Below are 24,482 nucleotides of genomic sequence, written 5' to 3' on the forward strand. Positions count from 1 at the left end.
TATGCGGGAAGACAGTCACCTCTGAACGTTACTCTCACACAGCGTGTGTTTCCAAGCCGTCCAACGCTGACAATGACGTTGTCTTGACACGCTGGTTTTATAAGTATTGGAAGGTCTGCGTTTGGGATTTCCGTGTTAATGTCGTAAATGACTCCTGATGTGGTCGCACCATCGGCTGGTATGATGGACCTAACTTCAATGTTTCCCAGTTGTGTTACTTGTTGCAGCGTGCTCAGCGCACTCGGGCGCCGCACATCGACAGCCAGGATGTTTATTCTTGTATTAAGCCGTAGGTCTTTAATCTCGTTCGGCACAGTGTTCTCAAAATAGAGCGAAAGCGCTTGCCTGTTCAGAACACGCAGACTTTCGGTAGCGTTCTTTGGCACAAACAGGGTGGAATGGGGCCATCGCTGGGGCACCGTTTTCACGGTGGCTGTACTTGACACCGGCGATGGATTGATGATCCGTCGCTTGGCCTTGCGGTGCAGGACAGGTTGAAAGCCGTCGTCTGAAGACTCGTCGCAAGATGCGGAGTACAGCTCAGTGTCATCGCTCTCACTGGATGTGTTTCCTCGCTTCCTCGAGGTAGTGGCCGCGGTCGAACCGGAGCCAGACGTTGCCTCGTGAGGTTGTACATCCATTACCGCAACCTACGGAGAGATACACCCCAAAACTGCAGCGAAAAGTCCAGAAAAGCACTGAGACGAGCGAGATGTGTTCTACAAAGAATCACTTCGTCTTCCTTCCTTTTCACCTGCCGTAAAGTTGCTGAATAGCCACAGGAAACGGGGCTGGCGCACTGTCTAGCGGTGTGTCAACACATCTACTGCGTCATGGTAGCGTAGTGGATGTGTTGCGCTACTAAGGTTGATATGAGGGTTCGGCACTCGGTGCAGCCGCCTTTTAATTGGCACGGGATGCAACACCTGCGTACATCGGGCTTAGGCGCCCGTTATTGAAACCACGGTGGTCCAAATTGGCCCAACATGTTTCATTAGGGCGCATTTCAAAATTATATTGTGTTGCGCTAAGACCCCTGAACCTTACTGTTTTCTATGGTCAGTTCCAATTCAGTTTTTTCGTTCTCTCAGGGCAAGTTTTAAAATAATCTGCGCAAAATTATGCGGAACGTTAATGTATTTCAACGTTCATTTTGGAGCCATACGTACCCGCCACGGTGGTCAAGTGGCTATACAGAATCGAATCCCGGCCACGGCGACCGCATTTTCTATGGAGCTGGAAATGCTTCTGACTCGTGTGCTTAGATTTAGGTGAGCGGTAAACAACCACAGAAGGTCGAAATTTCCGGTGCTCTTCACTATGGCGTCTCTCATATTCTTATGGTGGTTTTGGGGCTTTAAGCCCCAAAAGTTAATATTTATAACATTTTGAAGCACACTTCTCTGAACTGGCGTTCCACTCGTATGATTCATAACAGGTCTTGAGTTATGTGCCATAGTTGATTTATATGATTCAGCCTGTACGAGTACAATAAAGTTAGTGAGCTAAGTGAAAGGAATATTCATACGTTCAAAAGAGCTCATTGCAGAATACATGGAAGTTTGATCTGTTTCCACCAACGCCGCATAAATCTTGCGCAATAAAACTTATCTCGTCTCGAATCAAGCGCCACTTAAAAGTTTGAGGAAGTCGTTGCTGGATTAATCTGCTCTATGGCTTCGACACATCCGTTTGCCGTGAAAATCACGGTCATTGTGCAAGCATCGCAAATCTCCCTACTTCCGACATGCCTTCAGGAGAAGGCAATGATTTGTATTTTCGCTGTAGCGTCGACCTTGTATGCGCCGAAACCTTACTTGCGTACACATTAAAATGCGAAGCCATCAATGTATCACGTCTAATAAAGTTCTACGGGAATACTGTTCAACAGATTTTACAGGGCTTAGTATGCTATAGCTGCTCGCATTACAGGTCAGTCGGTACGCTCGCTCTCAATATGTGCATGCCGTGAGATGGAGTTTTTTTTTCCCTCCCATTTAAACGCTGCTCGATGCAAATATGGTCAGTTCGACGAAGTCCCTGTGCTTTGAGAACTCGTCATGAGGTTGAAGCTTTTGCAATGAATGCCACTCTGAAACCCAAATTCCCGCTGAGAACATGCATATTACATGGGTCTTTCCTGATAACGTGGGTCTTTTCAGTTTTCGCTAATGATTTGGCGGTGAATGAGGAGGTGTATTGCGAACTTGAAGCGCCTTCCGCTACTATAACTTTTCTATTTTGTGCGTTTTTTTCATTTTTAGGGGATAATTTGTTTTCAGTGAAATCCTCAGTTGTTTAGTGTTGGCCCTCATACAATATGCTTTCTCAGCCGACCCACTTGTGAAATTAGTTTTTTGGAAGATAAGCGCATCCTTTACTCAGTAAAGGAAAAAGGTAATGAAAGTATTGAAAGACGAGTGGGCCTGAATGCGGGCTGTAGTTGTAAATACTCCGCGGCAAGTTTGTATTTTTTCGACGGCAAAACGATGCAATACAAGGTGATTTGGGTAAAGTTCATAATTTAGAGCAGCGCGAAACTTGCAAACACAAAGCAAAGAAGACCATCAGGCGAGTCGCTGAGATGATTTCGCGTAGGTTTATGACCACGTGTCTCAAGATGACATTCAATGTTTTACACTTGGCTCACAACGACACTTCCGGCAGTGACAAGGCAGATGAAGCAGTTTCTCGTGCTTGCTATGTCGCTTACAGAATTCCACTTTCTCGTGAAAAGAAATATACTGGCCGAAATTGCACATGCCTCAATGAAAGGTTGCATGAGAAGATTAACAACACAAAGGCTACCCAATCTTAGCACAAGTCTTCCCATTGTCCTACATATTATCACGCACCAAGAGCCGTAGAGACAAGACAGAAACAGCGGGTCAGAAATACACGAGCATTTATCTTTTAACGAAGCGCTAACACAAACTTCGTCTTTGTTGCCTTCGTCCTTTCCGGCTGGCTAGGGCTTGCCGGCTCACAACTCTAGGTGGAATTATTGCCCCTACCATTCACGCATTGACTCGTTGCTCATACACAAGGGGACACCAGGGTTCATAAGAAAAAAAAAGGAAGAAACAATACCTATAGTGCAAATGGCATATGCAGATGCAAAACAAAAGAAATATCTCGTTGGTCATAAAAAAATCAACACAGTTCACAGTTAGTTGGAGACCCAACGAACAACGTAAAAAAAAAGAAAATGTTTGCTACTCGGACACGAGAAGGTGAGTATCACCGTGTAAAATAAGGTTTCAGGTGGACGGCATGCACAATCTCTGTTCGTCGTGAGTGGCGCTGAGTCGTTGCCGAGCGTTCGTCTGGAATAACTTCATAGTTGACATCGTTCAACCACCGTAATACTTTGTAGGGTCCGAAGTACTTACTAGCGAGTTTCTCGCTGAGACCTCGCCGTGTAACTTGAGTCCAAAACCACACTTGGTCGTCAGGTTGATAGGTGACTTGTCGATGGTGGATATTGGACCTTTGGGCGTCTTCACATTGCTGCGATCTTATGTGCACGCGAGCTAGTTGACGTGCTTTCTCTGCACGCTGAATGTAATCCTCGACGTCAGGCGTTAATAGCTCGTGCTGGTCGATGTCACAAGGAATCATGGCGCCTAGCATCGTTTGCACGTCTCGACCATAAACGAGGCGGAAGGTTGCGAATCTTGTCATTTCCTGGGTTGCGGTGTTGTACGCAAACGTTACGTACAGCAGGATCTCGTCCCACGTTTTATGCTGCACATCAGCGTACATCATGTCCGCCAGCGTTTTGTTTAGCCTTTCTGTCAGGCCGTTACTCTGGGGGTGGTATGCAGTTGTCTTACGGTGGTTAGTGTAAGTGAGCTTGAAGATCTCGTCCATGAGTTTTGCCGTAAACGCTTTCCCTCGGTCAGTGATGATGAATGACGGGGCGCCATGACGAAGCACAATGTGGTGCATAAAAAACTAGGCGACCTGAGATGCTGTATACACCGCTTGGTAGAGGCTTCGTCTCAGCGTAACGCGTCAAGTGATGAGTTGCGACGACGATCCACTTGTTTCCGGAGTGAGACAAAGGAAACGGTCCAAGGAGGTCAATCTCAAACTGGTCAAACGGCGTGCGCAGTGGATCGATGGGTTGTAGGAGGCCTGAAGGCTTTACAGATGGTGACTTGTGACGCTGGCATTCGCGGCATCCTTTCACGTAGCATTTGACACAAGCTGGGAGTTTAGGTCAGGAATATAGCTTTCGTACCAGGTCGAGCGTCCATGAGTATCCCAGATGGCCGGATATCAGCTCGTCAAGGCTGGCTAATAGGATGTCATCACGAAGGTCTGGTGGAAGGACTAGAATATGAGTTCAGCTGCCGACACTGGTGTTTGTCTTGTATAATATGCCATGTCGTAAGCATAACGACGCAACGTGCGGGAAAGTGGACGAGGAACAGACGCGGTGCTGCCTTTTAAATCATCAATGATGGGCCTTAACTCGGGGTCCGCTCGTTGCGTACTAAGGAGGTCCGCCCCACTAAGAGTCCCCAGGAAGGCACTGTCATCTTCTACAGCTATATGGTTGGATTCCAGAGGTGGTGGTGGTGGTGGTGGTGGTGGTGGTGTTGCAGCAGGCGGGGTCAGCCTGGCCTGCATGGCCGGCAATTGTTCCGCCTGAGCATCTCCTTAATTTGGAAAATGTCACCACGTGTCAGACAGCCCAGTGTCTCGCAGGAAGACCAACAAAGTTCGTTGCACGTTCCTCCTAGTTGCCGCGGGTCCTTCAGGAAAGATGATGTCATCAACTGTCCGGTGCCTATGACAGCCTTTTCGCAAGGTGCGGATCATCGCTGCTCTTTGCGCATCAAACTGTGGGCAAAGCCAAATGAAATGTTCAATATCCCCGATGTCACCACAGAAGGCACAGAACGGGGAAGCGTATCTCCCAGTCTTGAATGACCAGGCCGGGGTGTATGCGGAGCTGGTTCTAATGCGGTACAACAGCGTCGCTTCTTCACGAGAAAGTCCATGAATTACACATGCTTGGTGTGGAAACCTGTAGATCGCCTTGAAATGATTGCGTATCACATCTTTGTTGTTCTGGTAAGTCTTGGGAGTTCTTACTTTTGGAAACGATGTACGTGCTTCGCATGCAAGGGCATCAGCCTTTTCATTGCCCTCAATGCCAACGTGGGATGGGATCCACTGGAACTTTATATTAAAACTCTTGCCATTTAGGTGTTTGATTAGTGCCAGAGATTGCCTGGTGAACTTTTCTTGAGGTAGGCCACGATGCAGTCTTTGTAGCGCCGATTTGGAGTCCGTCAGCACTACAACATCTCGTACAGAAAAGGATCGCAGTTTTCACAAAGCCGCCGTAATTGCAGCGCTTTCTACCGTTGTGGACGAAACCACGCGATCCAGGCGGCCCGACCATGACACGCCTAGGCTGGGTATGCAGAAAGCCGCTGCGCAGCTATCAGTCTGTGTGCACACTGATCCGTCGGTGTACACTTGTAGGTGGCAACGGTACATGGTGCTCAAGTGGTCCAGCGCAAGAAATTTTGCTTCCGCGGCTGGAATGGTGCGCTTCGCTGGTAGATTGGGTACGCTGAAGTTGCACGCAACATCCACAGAAGACCATGGCGGGTCCATAGGGCGCCGTTTAGGCAGTTTCAAGCCTAAATATTGAAATGTGTTTAGTGCCGCGTTGAAATGTGAGCCAGTTCTTGCTCTTAGCCGCCGGAGAAGCGCCGTGCCTGCGAAGGACTCGCCCAGTCTTGACAGCTGCGTCAATAAGGCCTGAGACGCCAAAAGGCGGAGCGGAAGAGACTCGGCTTCATTGGTGACCTTCGTGTTTGAAGCCGCCTGAGGGACTCCCATCGCCAAGCGAAGACCCTTTCTGTGCACTGCCTCTAGGCGTTCGAACTGGCTTGGTGATGGTGATATCAGGGGCAGCTGATAAAGAATGCGGCTTGTTATAAGCGCATCATTCAATTTAAGCATGAACATAGGATTGTTGCCCCAATGGACCCCTGCCATGCGACGAAGAGCGTTGATCCTTTGCACTGATGCAGTTACTATACCATCAACCGCACGTCGCCATAATAGCTTGTTGTCGATGGTAATGCCCAGGAAGCGAACACTTGTTGCACAACGAATTGAGTGGCCTCGAATATTCAGCGACAGACGTGTTGACTTCCGTCGCACTCCCGGGAAGAGCATGAAGGCCGACTTTTCCGCTGATAAAGATAGGCCAAGTGTCAACAAGTGACGCTCAATGATTGAAATAGCGCTCTGTGCTATCCGGGCCAAACGTTTGTGCTGGTACCCTGAGATCCAAATGCAGATGTCATCGGCGTAGATGGATATTTTAACTGCTTTCAGAGCTGAGTGCAGAGTGTCGGGAAGCCTGGCCATTGCAGCGTTAAAAAGCAAGGGAGATAGAACACTTCCTTGTGGGACGCCGAGGGAAACGCGTCTCTCTTCGCTCGTTACATTTCCAAGCTTAACACGGACACAGCGGTCTCTGAGAAATTCATGTACGAACCGAAGAGCATTTCCCGACACACCCATGGCTTGGAGCCCGTTCACGATGCCTGCCTGAAGCACACAATCATATGCCTTGGCAACGTCCATGAAGACGGCGAGTGTCGAGAGTCCGCTGACGCGGTGGTGTTCGATGTGGCTTAATAGGTCCAAAACACTGTCCTGGGCACTCAGTCGTGGGCGAAATCCGGTCATACACGGTGGCCATCGTTTTCCTTGTTCAAGGTACCAAGTTAATCTTGTACATATTAATCTTTCCATCAACTTAGATACGCATGATGTTAGAGATACCGGTCGATATGACGCGAGGCTCGCAGGATCCTTTCCGGACTTTAGGACTGGCACCACCCATGCTGTCTTCCAAACAAGTGGGATCTCTCCCGTGCTCCAGACATGATTAAATATGTCCAAAAGAGCCCTTTTTCGCTCATATGGTAGATTTGTCAGCATTTGATTGCTAATCAAATCGGGACCCACGGCACAGCGTCTTCTTAATTTGCTAAGTGCCATATCCAGCTCTCGGAAGGTGAATGGCGTATCCATCGTGTGGAAAAACTGGGGTGACAGAGGAATCGCCGCTCCTGCTGGTCTACCAGGTATGTACACGTCTGCGAAATCCTCTGCAAGGGTTTGCAAATCTATCCCTTGTTTCAAAGCGAGTGCTTCGAATGGCCTGTTTGTTCGGATCTTCCCAGAAAGACTATTTATTACTGCCCATATCTTTGTCAAGGGCGTAAACGTTGATAAACTCTCACAGAAAGCGGCCCATTGATTTCGTCTTAATTTTTTTGTATGGCGACGAATTGCAGCGTTTATCCTGTTATATTCGGTTTTCGCAGACGGATTTCCTTTTGTTCTCATTATTTTCCGCTCCGCTCGTCTACGTGCTGCGCAGAGGTTCTTCAATTTCAAGTCTGGAGCAGGAAAATGGTCAGGCAGTTTCAGCAATGAAGTTGCTGATCGCTTGCTTTGCAACATATCTGCAAACAGCTCACCAGTGGATTTGTCCAACACTTCTCTGTAGGTGTCCCAGCGTGTTACATTGCAGAATTGCCGACCAGCAGTTCGAAATCCCAGGATATTGGTGAAGATGGGGAAATGGTCGCTGCCCATCTTGTCTGGAGCCGTGGTCGATGATACCAGAAGGTCCGTGGAGTGAAGTACAAGGTCTATTGCACTCCATGAATCAGGTGGCCTAAAAAATGTAGGTTTACCATCGTTCGCCACACATAAGTCGGCAGCATCTGCAGCTGCTAGAAGTTCCCTGCCTCGAAAATCTACACTCTTATCTCCCCAGAGTGGATGGTGCGCGTTAAAATCACCACAGATTATTCGAGGAGCGGGACATCGAGTGCAGAGGTCCTTTAGGAAAGTCTCCATAGAGACCTTTTTTCGTGGGCTTATGTACACCGATACCAGAGGTGCTCGTGATGGCGTGTCGGCGTCTTCATGCTTTCTACCCGACTTGTATACGAAGGTGACATCGAACTCCTGAAGTCGCAGACTCCATTGTGCTCATCGCCCAGAGGGGTCTCGTAGGTTAGCCAACCACATAAAGCGTGGAGATCAGTCACAACTTTAAATGGGTGCCCGTAGAGATGAGGCCTGAACTTCGTAATCGCCCATAATACCGCGAGGCACTCCTTCTCTGACGTTGAATAGTTAGTCTCGGTGCGTGAGAGAGTGCGGCTCACGTAGGCAGTCACGCGTTCGGTCCCATCTTGTGTTTGCATCAATACAGCTACGAGACCAATGTTGCTTGCGTCAGCGCGTACCTCTGTGTGTTAGCGTTTTCATCGAAATTACCAAATACAAGAGGGGAAGACAATCGACGTTGCAGTTCCACAAAGGCAGTCGCTTGTTCGTAAGTCCACAGAAATAGGGTGTCGTCGTGCGTAAGTCTAATGAGCGGCTCCGCAATCTTAGAGAAGTTTTCAATAAATTGGCGATAGTATGCGCACAGCCCAAGAAATCGTCGAAGACTTTTGTCTGTAGAAGCTGGAAAAGCGGCCACAGTGGCAGACGTCTCGAGATAGGGCCGAACGCCTGCAGCGCTCACAACGTGACCCAGGAACTTCAGTTCTTTGAAGCCATAATGGTACTTCTCAGGCTTGAGGGACAGGTCAGTGAATCGTATAGCTTCAAGAACACTCCGAAGGTGACGAACGTTCTCGTCAAACGTTTTTGAAAAGACAACGACATCATCGATATAGACTAGGCAGTTTTTCCACTTGAAGTCAACGAGAACGGTATCCATCATTCATTGGATTGTGGCCGGAGCGGAACAGATGCTGTATTGGAGCACTCAAAATTCATACAAACCGTCAGAACCTACAAAAGCCTGTTTTTCGTGGTCCCGTTTATCGACATCAATAAGCCAATAACCACTTTTGAGGTTCGTTGAGGAAAAGTGCTTTGCTCGTCTCAGCCTGTCAAGAGAGTCGTCCACTCGAGGTAGCGGGTACACGTCTTTCTTTGTGACGTTCTTCAGCTTCCTGTGTTGTACACAAAAGCGAAGTGTACCATCCTTCTTCTTTACAGGGACGACTGGCGATGACCATGGGCTGCTTGATGGCTGTATTACACCGTCTTGAAGCATTTCATTCATTTCCATTTGAATCGCGCGTCATTCGGTTGGTGAAACGCGGTAAGGCTGTTGCCGTATAGGGTGCGCGTCGCCATAGGTGATAATACGGTGTATGGTAATAGATGTCTGACGGATTCTCAATAAACGTGCAAAGCAGACGTGGAATTGACTCAGCAGGTCGTTAAGCCTTCGTTTGTTTTCATCAGGAAGCGTTGGAATTATGTCGATGCCACGGAGAGGTGCTTCGGCATTATCAGTTGCCTCGGAAGCAAAACAATCAGTCACGTTGGTTACTGGGTAGGCATAGGCGTTGACAGTACCAGGGAAAAAAGGTGTCAGTGCTCGTAGCTGAAATTTTTAACAAGAACCTCGCAGTGGCCAGCCTGGAGGTCTACTAGGCTTCGTGCTACGCAGACACCTTTGGAAAAGAGTAGGGATCGATTGCTCTCTGCGACCATTTAACCGTGTGCTAATTTGTTACACACCATTTGAACCATAACACATTAGCGCGGTGGTGTTGCCACAGCACCATCAAATACTCGCAGAAAAACTTGATCGTGGCTGGGATCATGCTGTGGTGTGGCGCTTTTTGTTGAGAACGTGACGAGGCGTTGTCGAATGTCGATGATAGTACTTTGCTCCCCTAGGAAGTCCATGCCAACGATCAGGTCTCAAGAACACTGACGGAGAACGCTCAAGCTGACAATGAAGGTAAAACCATGAATCTGCATTCGTGCCGTGCAAACACCAAGTGGCGTGATGATGTGCCCACCAGCAGTACGAATTGGCCTGAGGTTCCAAGGTAACGTCATTTTCTTCAGGAGGGCAGCCTGTTTTTCACTTATTATATGAAAATCCGCACCCTTGTCCACTAAAGCACTGACTTTGCGACTGCCGAGCAGCACTGGAATGTCTAATGAAATCTTTGCGGAACCAGCTGGTGTCGTCGTCGTCTGGAAATTGTAGGTTTGTGGAAGCGTCAACGGGAGGCCTTGAGCTTGTTCAGTATGAGCATCCTCGCCCCCGAAGGTCGCTGTGGTTAGTTTTCCCGGCGTGGGCTGGGTGACCGACCCTGCGCCATGCTTGAATAGGTACGGCGATTAGGAGAAAAACGCCGAGGCGATAAGGAGCCTGACGGGTGTAAGGATGACGAAGTTCCGCACTGCTGAGCCACATTATCTTCAATTTCTATGGGTCGCTGAACAAACCTGGGTGGTGGTGAGCTCGTCCAAACTCCACGTAGTCCAAGTTGTCGGTAAGAGCACTGTCAGTACAGATGCCCAGCTTCTCCACTGTGAAAGCAGAGAGGACGTCGATCTGGCACTCGCCAGACGTCTGATTCCTGCGAGATCAGGCGAGATGTTTTGTAATAGGGGGACACTTGGACCGTCTGCAGCATGGCTGAGGCCACTGTGGGATGTGGAATTGCAGGTGTAACAGGTTACCGCAAAACTTCAGCATACGACATGCGGGGCAAGCCACTGGATGGTTGATAATCCCGCATAAAAGTCGGTTCTCTTAAGGCATGCTGGACTTCATCGCGGACAACGCTGGACAGCTAGTAGATCATTGGCTGCGAGGACACTGAGAGCTTCTGAAGTTCTTCGTGGATGACTGAGCGTATGAGCTTTCAAGAAATTCATTTGGCCACCGAAAACTTGCAAGTAGTCCATAGTTAAAGCGTTTACTTGCTGTTCGTATGACGGAGCCCGGTGCCTAAGAGTGCTTTCAATGGTGACGCCTTCTGTAAGAAATTCTGACACCGTATTGGGTGTACTACGCACAAGCCCACCGAAAAGTTGCTCTTTCACTCCGTGCATGAGGTACCACACCTTCTTTTCTTCTGGCATGCCAGGGTCAGCTCGGTGGAAAAGACGCGTCATGTCCTCGACATTCATCGCGACCCCTTCAGTCGCAATTTGTATGCGGAACTGCAGATCGTGCTCAGCTCTCTCCCGACCGTCAGGGCTGGCATATGTCCCAAGAAGCCAGCGTTTGAAGTCTTCCCATGATGTACGGATACCTGCCTGGTTCTCACATCATAGACGTGCTCCGTCGTAAAGACCGAAATAGCCGTGCTGCAGTTTGTCTGCGTCGTCCTACTGGTTGGGCACGGCAACAAACTCGTAGTGAATGAGCCAATCTTCGACATCCTCTAATGAAGTGCCATGAAGGGGATTTGGCGTTCGTAGTGTCAGTAAGGTACAATGAAGCAGCGTTGTACCGTTCATACCGGTTAGGTTGGTGTCGGTAGGTCTGATTGCAGCCGCCATGTTGTCTGCGAGCAGTCCAAACTCAACGGATTGCCCTCGGATTCTTCTGCTGGCGCGGTGTACAGGAGTGACCACCGGTACGACGCTTGAGCTCTTGCTGTGTTGAGGGGTACGGTGCATAGATTACCCAGCACCTCCACCAGTTTGTCACGCACCAAGAGCCGTAGAGACAAGACAGGAACAGCGGGGCAGAAAGACACGAGCGTATAATCTTTTAAAGAAGCGACATTTCATCTTTGTTGTCTTCACCCTTTTTGGCTGGCTAGGGCTTGCCGGCTCACAACTGTAGGTAGAATTGTAGTTGTGAAAAATGTAATAATGAAACGGATCTCATCCTAAAAATGGTGAACAAAAACATAGACGCAACTATCCAGCCATTCACATTAACAGCATTCATAACTTTTCGCCTAATTTCCATCCATACGTATAATAGACGGTGAAATCAAGCCTGTTGAACAACTTTGCACATAATTGCGGACTTAGATTCAGACGAAAGAGGTTGTTTTTGTGTGGAATGTTTTGTATTGGTGTAACACTAGTCAGTCATTACTTCATCGCCTTGTACTGTGGCTCTCTCTGTCTTGCGTTTTCGCTCTTTTGCGCCGCCTTTCAAACAGGTTCAAACAGGTTTGCTCGATGCTTCGGAAATGTCTACTGCATGAAGTAAGAACTGAACTATAATTTTCGAAAGTCTCCTGCACAACCTGGCGCAACGATAGTTTCGTACACGAAAAGAATGTCTCACTAACTTGCCTTAACGTAGAAAAGAGAAAAAGAAGGATAAACTAAAATCGTAGTAATTATCGAGGCCTGCGTTAGACATTGCACGCCAGTTGTTTTGACATTCTGCGGTTTTGTATATCACGGAAATTTAATAGCCTGAAGATGATGATGAGTTTCTCATCGTGCCGTGGTTGTGGTCAAGGTACCTGGTGAATGACCGCAGCTGCATCGCAATTAATCATGATTTCTTTTTCTTTCAACGTAAGCATTGAGTTCTACGTCGTCGTAATGATTTGTCGTAAAGTTAGTTCTGCTACTTCATGCCTAATGAAGTGAAAATTTATTTACACAGGAGTAATTCATCATTGCTCAACTATTATTCAAGGAAAAATATTCTGATCAAATAAAAAAAGAATGAGTAACTCTGGCTGTTCGAGGCAAAAGGAAGGGGGCACAAAAAGAAAGAAAAGAAGAGAAGGAGTAACGAAAAGATGTGGCAACTTTCATTAATATACGCTGTCGCTTACTGTACTAGTGTAATTGAACGAAGCAAAGCTTTAGTGGTTCATCAACTTCTCTTTGTATGTACAGCCCTAACATATTACATGCCCGGCAATTTGTTCGGTGAACTAAATGCGATTTTATAGTGAAACTGGGGAGTTGTGTAGGGACGGAGGTCCGCCATAGTGGAGCAGTGGTTATGGTTCTCGGCTGTTGACAAAAAGGTCGTGGGTTCGATCCCGGACACCTGCGGTCACATTTCGATGGCGGCGAAATGGTAGACGTCCGTGTACCGCGCGATATCAATGCACGGTAAAGAGTAGCAGATGATCGAAATTTCGAGACCCTTTTAGTACGGCGTCTCTCATAATCATATCGTGGGTTTGAGACGCGAAACGCCAGATGGTATTATGGCATTGTATGGGGGTGAAGGAAATTTTGGTAGATGCCACACATTAGGGAAATCAATTGTATGCGAACCACTTGGTGAATAGCTGCTTCAGTGCACTTCCAACCTAGTCTTTGACGTGTATCGACGTGTTTGGGCGCTACGAGTTGTTGCGTGCATATTGCGGGCTCTTCTGGAACGTTGACTGCACTTGCGTTGTAAAGTGCACACATCATTCTGCGGTATAACTCACGCATGCAGCATAGACTCACTATTATCGAAACTAAGGGCAAGGAGCGTTCATTGGTGGATTCTTGCGGGGAGGCGTGATGCTAGGCTATAGGTTCTGTGGTCATAGTAGTACATCTGAATTTGTGTGCTACATGAGAAACGCCAGTCAGCACAAAGGGTTCGTTATCCTCCTGTTTCATCTGTGGAAAGTGTCTTATGAAGTTTTTTTTATACGTACACTTTTGCTATGCTGGGTTATTGTAAACTGCTATGGCTAAATTTGTTGTTAGAGTTTCAGCTGTCGACCTTTCTGCAATACAAACAGTGAATTACTTGTGGATTACTTGTGCTGCATGCCCTCATTCGCGAGAATTTGATACAAGATATCATGAAGTACACGAGAGGCATGTCACGTTAATAATGTCATAATATACTGATGCTCTCCTGTGTCAGTTTTGGTACACACCAAGTTAAGAAGTCGAGCACAAGTGCACCCACACGTAGGTAGGTGGCTAATAAATAGAACTGGTTGAAGTTCCTTTGGCTAACGAAGAAAACCTTTCCATTTATGATAACTTTTACGAATAACAATTTTGGAGAAAAAAAAGTTTCGAACAAGTTAGAAATGTCCTTTGCGTAATGAGCTGCAGGGGGTCGTTAAAGAAGGTGAGTGGATGTATTACGCGTGCTTCAGAAAACTGGGAGAAAAAGAGAAACACATCAATCAATGCCATCTCCAGAATACCCAATGCGCAATTTGCATGGCAGGGTGGCGTTCACATTTTAGGCAGGGGTAGAATATTTATTATCGTAGATTAGATGTTCTCGTTATAATAGAAATTGCTACTGCCTTGATGCATGGTCTGGCCACGCGGAAGTAAAACTGTTTGCATTACTCCGTTAAATAAATGGAACCTCTGCGCTTGTTTTTAGGCAGCTTGTTCGCGAAAGTCGAGCCGTAAGCGCGCATGGCGAATGGCGTGCCTCTCAATAAGAAAAAAAAAGAACGTCGGCAAGTAATAAACAGCATGTGCTGCTGCGACTTGGGACATTAAACACGCTGAAAGAAGTGACAAATTAAGGAGGAAGAAAAAAACATGCCGTGCAAGTGGCAGTTTTCTTATTATTACTCTCGGTATTCATTAGATCAGGGAAAGGCCTCTATGCATGTTTCACCACTAAGCCATGTCTGCTAAAGCACGTCTACTAAAGCACACGCATAGGGCGTGTGGCACTGCCAAACGTTATCAGGCGAACATAACATTACAAAGCTTATTCGTGTACATGCGCCGACAAGGGTTGTGTCTGCGCAGATAAGTTTCGTCTGTACTCGCTTTCCAGACATTGCATTGAAAGCGTCGTCTTTCATGCAACTCAGGTTTCTTTTTAGGGGCGAAGCTCCTTATAGCGGCACCCGTTCCTCCCTCGTAGCCGTTGTAGTGTGTAACAAGCATAACAATTTGACCTCCAAGGTGGTGCCAGTGAGAGATTTTTTCTTTGCGTTGTTGAACAATAAAAGATAGTGCTCAATGTACATGCCAATAGCTGCTAATGGGGAATGAGAGACAGGAGCATTCGGCTTTCAGTTAACTCGCTCGCTGCGATCCCCATTAGCAGCCATTAGCATGTACATTGAGCACTATCTGACAAGAAAGGGTTGCCACGTTATACTCGCTGGGTGTAACCTCCTTAGTCTTAGAAAGGTTTAGCGAGCGTTGAGCCACAGTGCCATGAATACAATGAACTAGCATATACCACGAACTCGAGGTGGTTAAAGGTGGGAAGTAGATACGAAGCGCAAGCCGTAAGAAAGCAAAAGCCGAATTCTCCTGTCTCTCATTTCCCATTAGCAGCCATAGGCATGTACATTGAGCACTATCTGACAGGAAAAGGTTGTTACGTTATAATCGCTGGGCGTAACCTCCTTGGCTTTAGAAAGGTTTAGCGAGCGTTGGGCCGCAGTGCCATGATTACAGTGAACTAGTATATACCATGAACTCGAGGTGGTTAAAGATGAGAAGTAGACCCGACAGCACAAGCCGTAAGAAAGTGTGCGTGTGCCACCTCTCGTTTAGTCCTTGGAATGTCCGCTGGATGGCGGTGCTTCTATATGGGGAATATATGATGAAAAGATGCGAGATGGTGGCACTTGGAGTGTTGAATAGATGGACGATGGACGAACGGACACACAGACAGATGCATGGATGGACGCATGAACGGACGCAGGGGCGGATGCATGGACGAACGCAAGGACGGACGCACGAACAGACGGACGTATGGACGGGCGGATGTACGCATGGATGGTCACACAGACGAACGCATGGACGGACGGAAGCAAGAACGAATGGACGGACGAATGCTTCGCCCCACTCTCCATCATTCACTCCGTGGATATGCTGCCAATTTTTTTTACAATTTTTGAAACATGACTATTTATTATAAGAACATATCTCTACAAAGTCTCATCCTATATATTCTACATCTTTATGGTGAACTAATTGTACTTGCGTAACAAATTCGTAAAGCACTGATAAAGAAGCCGAGTACCCCTTCAAGAGAAGCAAATCATATAAAAAATGTAAGAAAATGAAGCAAAGGGGTCAGGAGGTAGGCAGAAATAACTTTGAGTTATCTAAGGGGACAGCGGGATGCTTAATTTTTTGACCACAGCTACAAGACAAGTCATTTATCTCACAATAATGTACACCAAATACCCTAAACATATGCATGCAATGGCAGCTTGGGTAAACGTGCGCGTATTCGGATTAGGTTTACCCGTGTACTATGCAACTTTAGTGCGCGTTGACGAAAACTAGATTGTCTAAATCCAGCCGCAGTCTCTCTTTACGGTGTCTGTCATAGCTATAGAGTTCCCTTGAAGCGTTAAACTTCATAAACAGACTGAATATCGATTAAGTGAATATACTCGTGAGGCACTTCCCATACGTGCCACGGCATCAATGCACACAACGACAAGGATACCAGTGGTTCCCCATGGTGCCAGCTGTTGTGCGCACCACGGAGAACGAGGTTATCATAATCCAGGAATGTGTTACAGTTGATATAGTACGCGTGCAGAAAAGCAGTCTTTAAGGTAAAAGCAATGAACCCGATTTTATGAACAGGCGAAGAACATTTTTCTCACGACGATACCAGCAGCACACACTTGTGGCTGAAAGTGATCAGAAGGTAGCTGGCGCTAGGCTTTAAAGAATTTTTACCTGGGCATTCCGCACCCTCCATTTCTCCAGATTGCGTCACAGTGTCACTTCTTCAAAGTTAAATTTTAAGCTTCGCCATTGTATAGTGTGTGTGTGTGTGTGTGCGTGTGTGTGTTTATGTGTGCGTGCGTGTGCGCGTGTGGGTGTGTGAGTGTGTGTGTGTGTGTGCACGTGTGTGTGTGTGTGTGTGTGTGTGTGTGTGTGTGTTTTGGCCCCTGAAGACGCTTCACTTGGAGTACGCCTTTCCACAATTTTTATCTGGAGGGTTTTGTCTCCAATCCTTGTTAGAAAATCTCTCTCGCTATTGCGTCTCATCAAAGTTGTAATGGTTGTTTTGTTGGTATATTGAAGGTGTAATATAGAATCCCGGGTCTTTCACATTTGCATTTTTTATTTATATTTGGTTGAATCCAGGCTGGCGCCTATGTGATATATGATTGCCAAGGCTGTTTCGATTACGAGAAACGAACGCTGGCACGCCAAGTGACATCCCTCTTCTGTTGTTTTACAGGTACAAGGGATTTCTTAAGGATTGTCCAAATGGCCAACTCACAGAACAGGTAAGAAATAGAGGAGCAAGAAAAATACCTTTGCCCGTTTTCATAAAAGCAGAACCCTCACCATTTTGTTCTGAAATTAAAGCAGTCAAATAAATACCAATTAACAACAATCGAGCAATCAGGCGATCAAGCAGCCAAAAACAAAAAAAAGTGAGCCGATATGCAGCAATAACCATTGGGCCATTGCCATTCGGTAATGGTGTTTATTTTCTACGTGTTATAGAAGTAGAAATCATGGCCCGAATTCATTCGCAAGTATTGATTTACCAAACCCTTCTTTCCGTGTGTTTGCGCACACTTTGTTTCCTTTTTCTTCGGCAAGCAGAAAGGTCCAGGAAGATCCGCGGCCTGAGATCGAGCCCATGTCTTTCGCGTCACTGACCAAGCTTCGAAAAAACTGTACCAACACGTCTTGAATTTTTTTTATTTCAAAAATAAGGATATGTTTATCGCACTAATGTAACCTCTGAGGTTTTCAGTGAGATTAACCGTCTTGTGCGCTAGAGGTGATACCGCTTGGCGGTATAGGATGTCGGTGATGTATTAGTAGCCGTTTACTCCTGAGATTTTTAGTCATGGTTTAAGACCTTGTCTGATGTATAACCTGAGTTCCGCAGTGCAACGGCTTAGTATTCGGTACAATGTTTTGGATGGGCTGGGCTCAACTTGTGGTTCTCAGACGCAGTCACTGTGGGCGTGTAATGACCAGGCTAATGATAACCATGCAGGTTCAAAGTTTATGCTAAAAATAAAGCTGCAAGAAATGAGAATAGCTTTTTTTTTATTACACCACCCGTGCAAATACACTAAAACTCATTCGCAGATGGCTCACATCCCTCACCCAGTTTGTTTGTTTGTGCGTGTGTCTGTGTTGTGGGTTGTGTGTGTACGTCTTTTAAATAGCAGTTTTCGTACGGTCACTACAGTTCTTCGATTTTGTTTCTGACTAAAGCAGACACGGTTTGCTTGATCTCATGCATGCTCAAGTGGGAAGTACTCACTCAGGCTACAAACATCAGCATAAGTGATCTCTTAGAACGTAACATGAAGTGCTTCACTGAAGGCTAAATTTTTAAAAACTCACGTAGCTCTGAACACTCAAGGACAGTTATGCAGTACCTGTACTACGCATACAAAGTTATACAGTACCACATTTGATGCACTTCGTAAAATGTTCTATACGCATAAAGTCGCAAATGTTGATACTTGGATGTTGATACTTCCCATTCGCACGAAGCCGTGAAAGGTGATCATAACAGTAGCAAATAAGTCCTACACAGCTGTCACGAATAGTTACTGTATAGGTTTTCTGAATTTTGCGCAACTCAATTACACTGGCAGTTTCCAATCATTGAAATGTTTAAAAAGAATGAAGACACTCGCTCATGGCATAGGCGTTCCTCATCATAATTTTTAAGAACACTGCACCTCATGTGGAGGCTTTTATATTCTGTACGCTGCCCTCACCTCAGCTTAGTGATCCGGATTTAAAAAATATTAAACTATGGGGTGCGTTCAGATGGCGTTTCTTGGGCATATCAACTGTCTCGCAATTGAAAAACAGATTGTTTCTTTATGCACACTTGACGTTCAGATGATTTCATTGTTTAACGAAACAAAGAAAAGAAAAAACTTCCTTAGTGATCAAAAATTTCAAACGTACGTCCTATTAGTCAGTAGCTCCATAAGCAGATTACTCCAAAATTGTATTTCTGACAGGTCAAAAAAAAATGAGGTGGCTATGGTTCTAGAAGTAATTAGTTGAATATTGCCGGCACAGGGCATTGAACCAAAGGTAATCTTATGAACAGAAAGCTATTAGATTAAGAGAGAAAAGATTACTTTGAGAGAGCACTGCGCAACATCGATGAAATTTCAAGTGTATTCTTTTTTTCTTCTCATGACGACTATAAAAATGAAGTCCCAGAAGCGTTAATAATTTGTTCTGATTTGAGTTATCAAATATATTCAAATATTTTTGTCGTCAGTACTTTTGAAATTCTACAGCACGCAGTCAACTACGGTGATATGTAAGAGATAGAGAACATGTTACTAAATAACAAATGCATCAATCACTTGACTGTCACGGTTAAACGTCGTTAGTACGGTTAGTCCGTAAGTATGTGTGAATTTGATTACTGTTACACCTTATGTACCTGTACAAAATGACAATAGTGCTGGCTTGCTGCCTTTTCCATCTGTAGGTCGCGTGTCACTTAACTAAACAGCGCGCGTGTTCTATTTTCATGCGAATCTTGTATTGACTGACCTAAGAAGCTGGTGACTGTGTTCCAAAAACCCTCCTCACCCACAGCGGGCACGCAAAAAAGAAGTAATAAATAAAACAACGATGTTTGAAAACAAAGTAAAGATACATAAAAATCTGCCACAGGTCACGTTTGCCCAAAGAGAACTGAACTGAAGCGTACAAATGCGTTCTACCAACGATGAAAAACATAATGGTGAAGCAGTACACTTGTAAAAGACACTTCATTGAAATATTTCGTCTTCGCAGACTGAAATTGGTCTACTGGACAACGGGTACAATTGATATCAAGAATTGCTTATTTCGAGGAACTTCTAAGTAAAAAAAAAAGAATTTCCCACCTGCGTCACCATAATAACGTGATGGCTATTTTATACTGCGTTTTTTATGTCAGGTGCAACCATCGAGAAGCCATGCAAGAAGTTCGGTAAGCAAAACGTGTAAGTCCGCACGCCTCACACTGGGGTTTCTTCTTTTGAAACGCTCTTGCAAGCCCAGCGTCTCGATAGGCTGCAGATTAGGGCGCTTTGATCTGCCGCTCTTGCAGAGGGTGGAGACACAACTGCCTTTGTGGGTGCCCATTACTTGAAACGTTTCCGTTCGCTGGCATTGCCTGACAGGTAGCGATTGTGAAATGCGCGTTCAGTGAAATGCGCGGTAATTTGACCAAGTTTATCACTTCTGACGGTATAGGGATTCGACATGTAATGTTAGTGAGCAATATGTTTAGCACTAGTGATCAAAAGCGAAGCATTTTATTACGAACACAAGGAGTTTTGGGCGTGTCTATTTGTCTATCTGCTTAAATGGTAGCATAGATTTTCATGTTTTCACGGCTGATTGATAACCTTGATGTATACAGAAAATTGGCATACATATGACAAGAGCATATTAAAAATTTTAATGACTGGTATTAACATGAAAATCATATCATTTCATCATGCATGCAATGACATACATGACCTGGTCATGCAACAACAATCGTTTTCTTAACTTCACGAATACAAAACTTGACATGCCATGATAAGAGAGCGCATGATGAACATAAATTACTAGTAATATCGCAAAAATTGTGTCATGCATGTGATGTACGCCATGATTTACATGACCCCATCATGGAGCTTTAACGGTCATAATAATAGCTCGTGGTTTGGTTCAAGACGGACTGTCTGAGCTTTGCCTTGGTTTGACAGAAAGAAGTGTCTAACTTCACGCAGGTTTGACAGAGCTCGAGTCCTTCTGGACTATCCTAATCCGGGCTAATACGAATTAGTTTAATGTGGCCATACTCGGGCATAAAATAAGCTAGGTAATCTCACTCAAAATTAACTTGTTCAGGATAAGATTGATCCCAATAAGTTTACTACGGCTCTATCTGCATTGTTCTATTGTGGTAATACCCTCTTATCAAACTGGCTAGAATCTAAACTGCCTCAAAATTGACTTTTTCAGGATTAGCCAGATTCGCATAAGCTAAATCTGTCTTAATCTGGATAGGCTTCATGTGGCCGTACTCAGGCATCCAACTAGCTAGGTGATCTGCCCTCACTCAAAATTTCATTTTTCGGTATTAGCCTAATCCAGGCTTAATACTCACTGTCTTAACGTGGCAATACTCAAACATCCAACTGGCTTCGTTTCATACATCAGGTTCAACGCTATGAAAGCTAGCGAGACTTCTTGCTGTATAGGTGCGCTCATGGCAACAAGTTAAATGATTTTACTACCAGTGTTTTTCTTTTTCGTTTTTAGACCGAGTAAAAAATTTTGATCCTTTGTTCAGAGGTTGTTTAGGATCACTGAGTGGCCCTGTGCTTTCATATTATATTATCTGCGATTAGTTCCATAATTACGCAGCTGGAACCCACCGGGAAGGCCATGAAGCACCAAATCTGAACGCGAGACGCGCGGAGTTATACTTTTTACTGACCGCACTTTCGCTTAGCTTTCATAGCATTGCACCTGATGTATGAATTGAAGTATAGGTATTTTTAACTTACTCAGACTCGACTTGTTCACTATTAGGATAATCCGGGCTAATCTAGGTCAACTGATGTGGTAATACTCAGTCATTGAACTGTGTAGACAATTTCAACTTACTCAAAATTGACTTGACTTGTCAAGATCAGATTAATCCGAATTAGCTCAACACGGTTTAAATCTGAATAGGTTCAATCTTTCTATACGCAGTAATCCAATCGGCTAGACATCCTTAACCTGCCCAAAAATGTAGTGTTTGAGATTACAGCAATCCTGATTAGCCCAATCTAAATGATCCTAATTCGACTTCGCAGTATTCACTTAATTCATTCGAGTCTAATCTACCCCATGGATAGACCCCAGGGAATCTTATCTCGTCCTGATTAGCGTAATCCAACCTATCCACACTAATCAGACAAAAGCCCGGCCTAATTGGTATCGAACAGAATTGAAAGGGATCGACTAGTGCTGATTGACTTGTCCAGTCCTAATTAGGCTAGAATATACTAACCTATCAAAAATTTTTCTAAGCTTAACACTGCTTGATTAGGTGATCTAATTGGTATTGATTACCACTGAATATTTCAGTTTCAGATTCAGTTTTTATTCATTCAAAATACAAACTTCACAGTTCAAATATTGAGACGAATGTCCCGAAGTCAAGCGACTGCAGTAGGATCAGGATTGATTGGTTCGACTGTGCTTAATTAGCCTCTGCTACAAATAATTTCTTTTAATTATGCGCTTATCTAAGTTTAATGTGGCTCCAGCAAGCACGACTAGCTTGAATGAGTTACTGTTCACTCCTCGCGGCCTCCCGAAAAACTTGACGGTTCGTTATTATTAGCAGTTTCACACAATACGACTACGTAGCTATGTCACGCCAAGTATTTAATTAATACGTAAATTCTAAAATTTGTGACATATGGTCATGCATTTCTGAATGCTAGCCGGGAATAGCGTGTTCACGACCAGTGTTAAAAAATGTAAGGTCATATACTAGACACGTGAACAACTAATCTAGCATAATTTGTGGCGGTCTGTAGTATACTAACGCTCCCGATTCCCTTGCGCCACCCATTTTTTTTCTTTACTCACTCTTTCATGAGAAAGGAAACATTCCTTGACTTTTCGCATGTTAATCCTTGGCACTCAGTATCACTTGGCACTTAGTAGCAGGTGCATAGCCAGAAATATTTTTCGGAGGGGGGGGGGGGGGGCACCCCCTTGGTTTCGGGGAGGCCACCCCTTTGAAATGGTCATTCTTCGTGAAAGGCAACGTGATGGGGGTTGGGGGGGGGGTTCGCACCTATTGTGCCACCACCCCCTGGATACTCCCTTCTATAGTAGGTGGTCATAACAACTAAAGGACGAATCTAATAACCTGAAAACTAACGTTTTTCAGCACCGTTTGAGCTCTAGCCACTGCACGCCACCTGACAGACACTTCAGCCATTTTTATCTAAGCTGCTATCATGTACTTTCATTCATTCATTCGCTGTTTATTCAGACAAAAACAATGATTGCCTAGGTTGAAGGGAGTAAAGGCAGATTACCTCTGCCTGAGTAAGGTCCCTCCACCCATACATTTGCATCACACTGCCTTCAGGCCATGACCTCCCTAGTGCGAACTAGGAGCAAACTTACGCGCCCGAGGCGCATAACACTCACGAGCAAAGTTTCGAGAGAAATATGTGTCCTCTTTTATGTGTACTAGCCGCAAAATGTTTCGTTTAGCGCAGTATCGGAAAGGTTGTGTGCTTTACGATGTCCTGTACGAGAAGCCTGTGGCACTGGCAGCGGTTCTCAGTCCACCCCCCCCCCCCTCTATCGGTCACCCATGCCTGTCGGTGCTGGGCGGGGTTAATCATAACGTCATTCAGCTCAAGGCTCACAAGCTTTTTGAGAGATCAATTTTGAGCCCTACAGGGTTACCGAGTATTACAAAAGTCGTCTCTGGTAATAGCAGTCGTTTTACCACCAGGACGTTTAATTTTCTGGCAGTGCATAATTTTGAAAATGAGGAACTATTTGCAAGAAATTATCCCTGTATAAGTTGATTATTTCACTGTGGTTGAGTTCAAATAAAATATTTTTCATAGCTTACATGCAAACATAATAATATAAATAACGAAATAATTTTATAGTATCTTCGCCATATCAGCCATTCCAGCTCGAATGGGATACCAAGTAGTCTCTTACGAAGACAACCAGGCGAATATAATGAAGAAGTCTGAAAATATTTACACGCTTACTTACTCATAATAAATTTAAAAAATCTCTATTTCTACACCGTTTGAATTTGCCCAGCATATTTTTTTTCAGAAAAATACCTAGCACGCACAACTTCCAAAGTGACTATAGCGTTTTCTGACTACGCCTTAAAAAATCATAGAGTTGATTGATATGTGGGGTTTAACGTCCCAAAGTCTGCATATGATAAAATGTTCAAAGAGAAATGTTCTATTGTTTGTCCCACTACAAAAATCGTCATCTATCTTGATTTGCTTTCCTTGAATTATCGCCGTGCACCCTGCCAGTGGCCTGTCACATTCACGTCACGCAGGACATGCGCGTTATCAGCATGACATAGATTTCTTGATAAGAAATTTGCCAACGTGGAGTTTTCCTGAAATGAAGCTCAGGTAAGCGGGATGACGGCAATTGTTGTGGGAAAAAAAGACACCCTTTTTACTCGATCATTTTTGAGAGTGTACGAGGCAGCTCGTCAGCGCTCTCTCTTAGCCCTTCAAGTCAGAACCCATGAGCTGCGGCCTCATCGGTATTGACAGTGCTGATGACTCTGCCATGTTAATCTGTGGAGGAACCCAGGCTATCTTTGCATACTTGTTCGCAGCAAGCTGCGCACTTCCGGGATGACATCGACTGTCTCAAACAGTCGGCGTTCCCCCACTCTCTCAATCCTTCATTGCAGCTCCGAATGTGACCTTTCCCGCTATACAATGTATACGTTCGTCGTGAAGCCTCTAGTTTTTCTTGTAACCTAGTGCCCTTTCTTGCCACTTCCATCAGGTGCCCCGTCCAGTGCTCTTTTCAAGTTCCAGAGTGTACCAACAAACCCGAATCAACGCATTTTCTCAGTTTATCTCCAGCTTTAGGGGTCGGGTTTTACGAATGCGCACCAATTCGTCATTGGACCACCAGACGGAGACATGTGTAATTCGTGTGGCTCTGCAGAGACAATTGAAGGGCGCATAGGT

The 24,482-nt window shown here is 45.3% G+C and overlaps 1 protein-coding gene across 1 annotated transcript in view; it reads left to right on the plus strand.

Annotated features, from left to right (window-relative positions):
• Nucleotides 1-24,482, plus strand: part of LOC119161941 (frequenin-1) — a 355,468-nt gene that overhangs the window by 284,483 nt on the left and 46,503 nt on the right. The window contains exon 3 of the mRNA XM_075880028.1: nt 16,967-17,015. Within this exon, the coding sequence (XP_075736143.1) occupies nt 16,967-17,015 (49 nt within the window). The remainder of the gene's footprint in view (nt 1-16,966; nt 17,016-24,482) is intronic.

Source organism: Rhipicephalus microplus, chromosome X (genome assembly GCF_043290135.1).
Source record: "Rhipicephalus microplus isolate Deutch F79 chromosome X, USDA_Rmic, whole genome shotgun sequence".
Taxonomy (NCBI): Eukaryota; Metazoa; Arthropoda; class Arachnida; order Ixodida; family Ixodidae; genus Rhipicephalus; species Rhipicephalus microplus.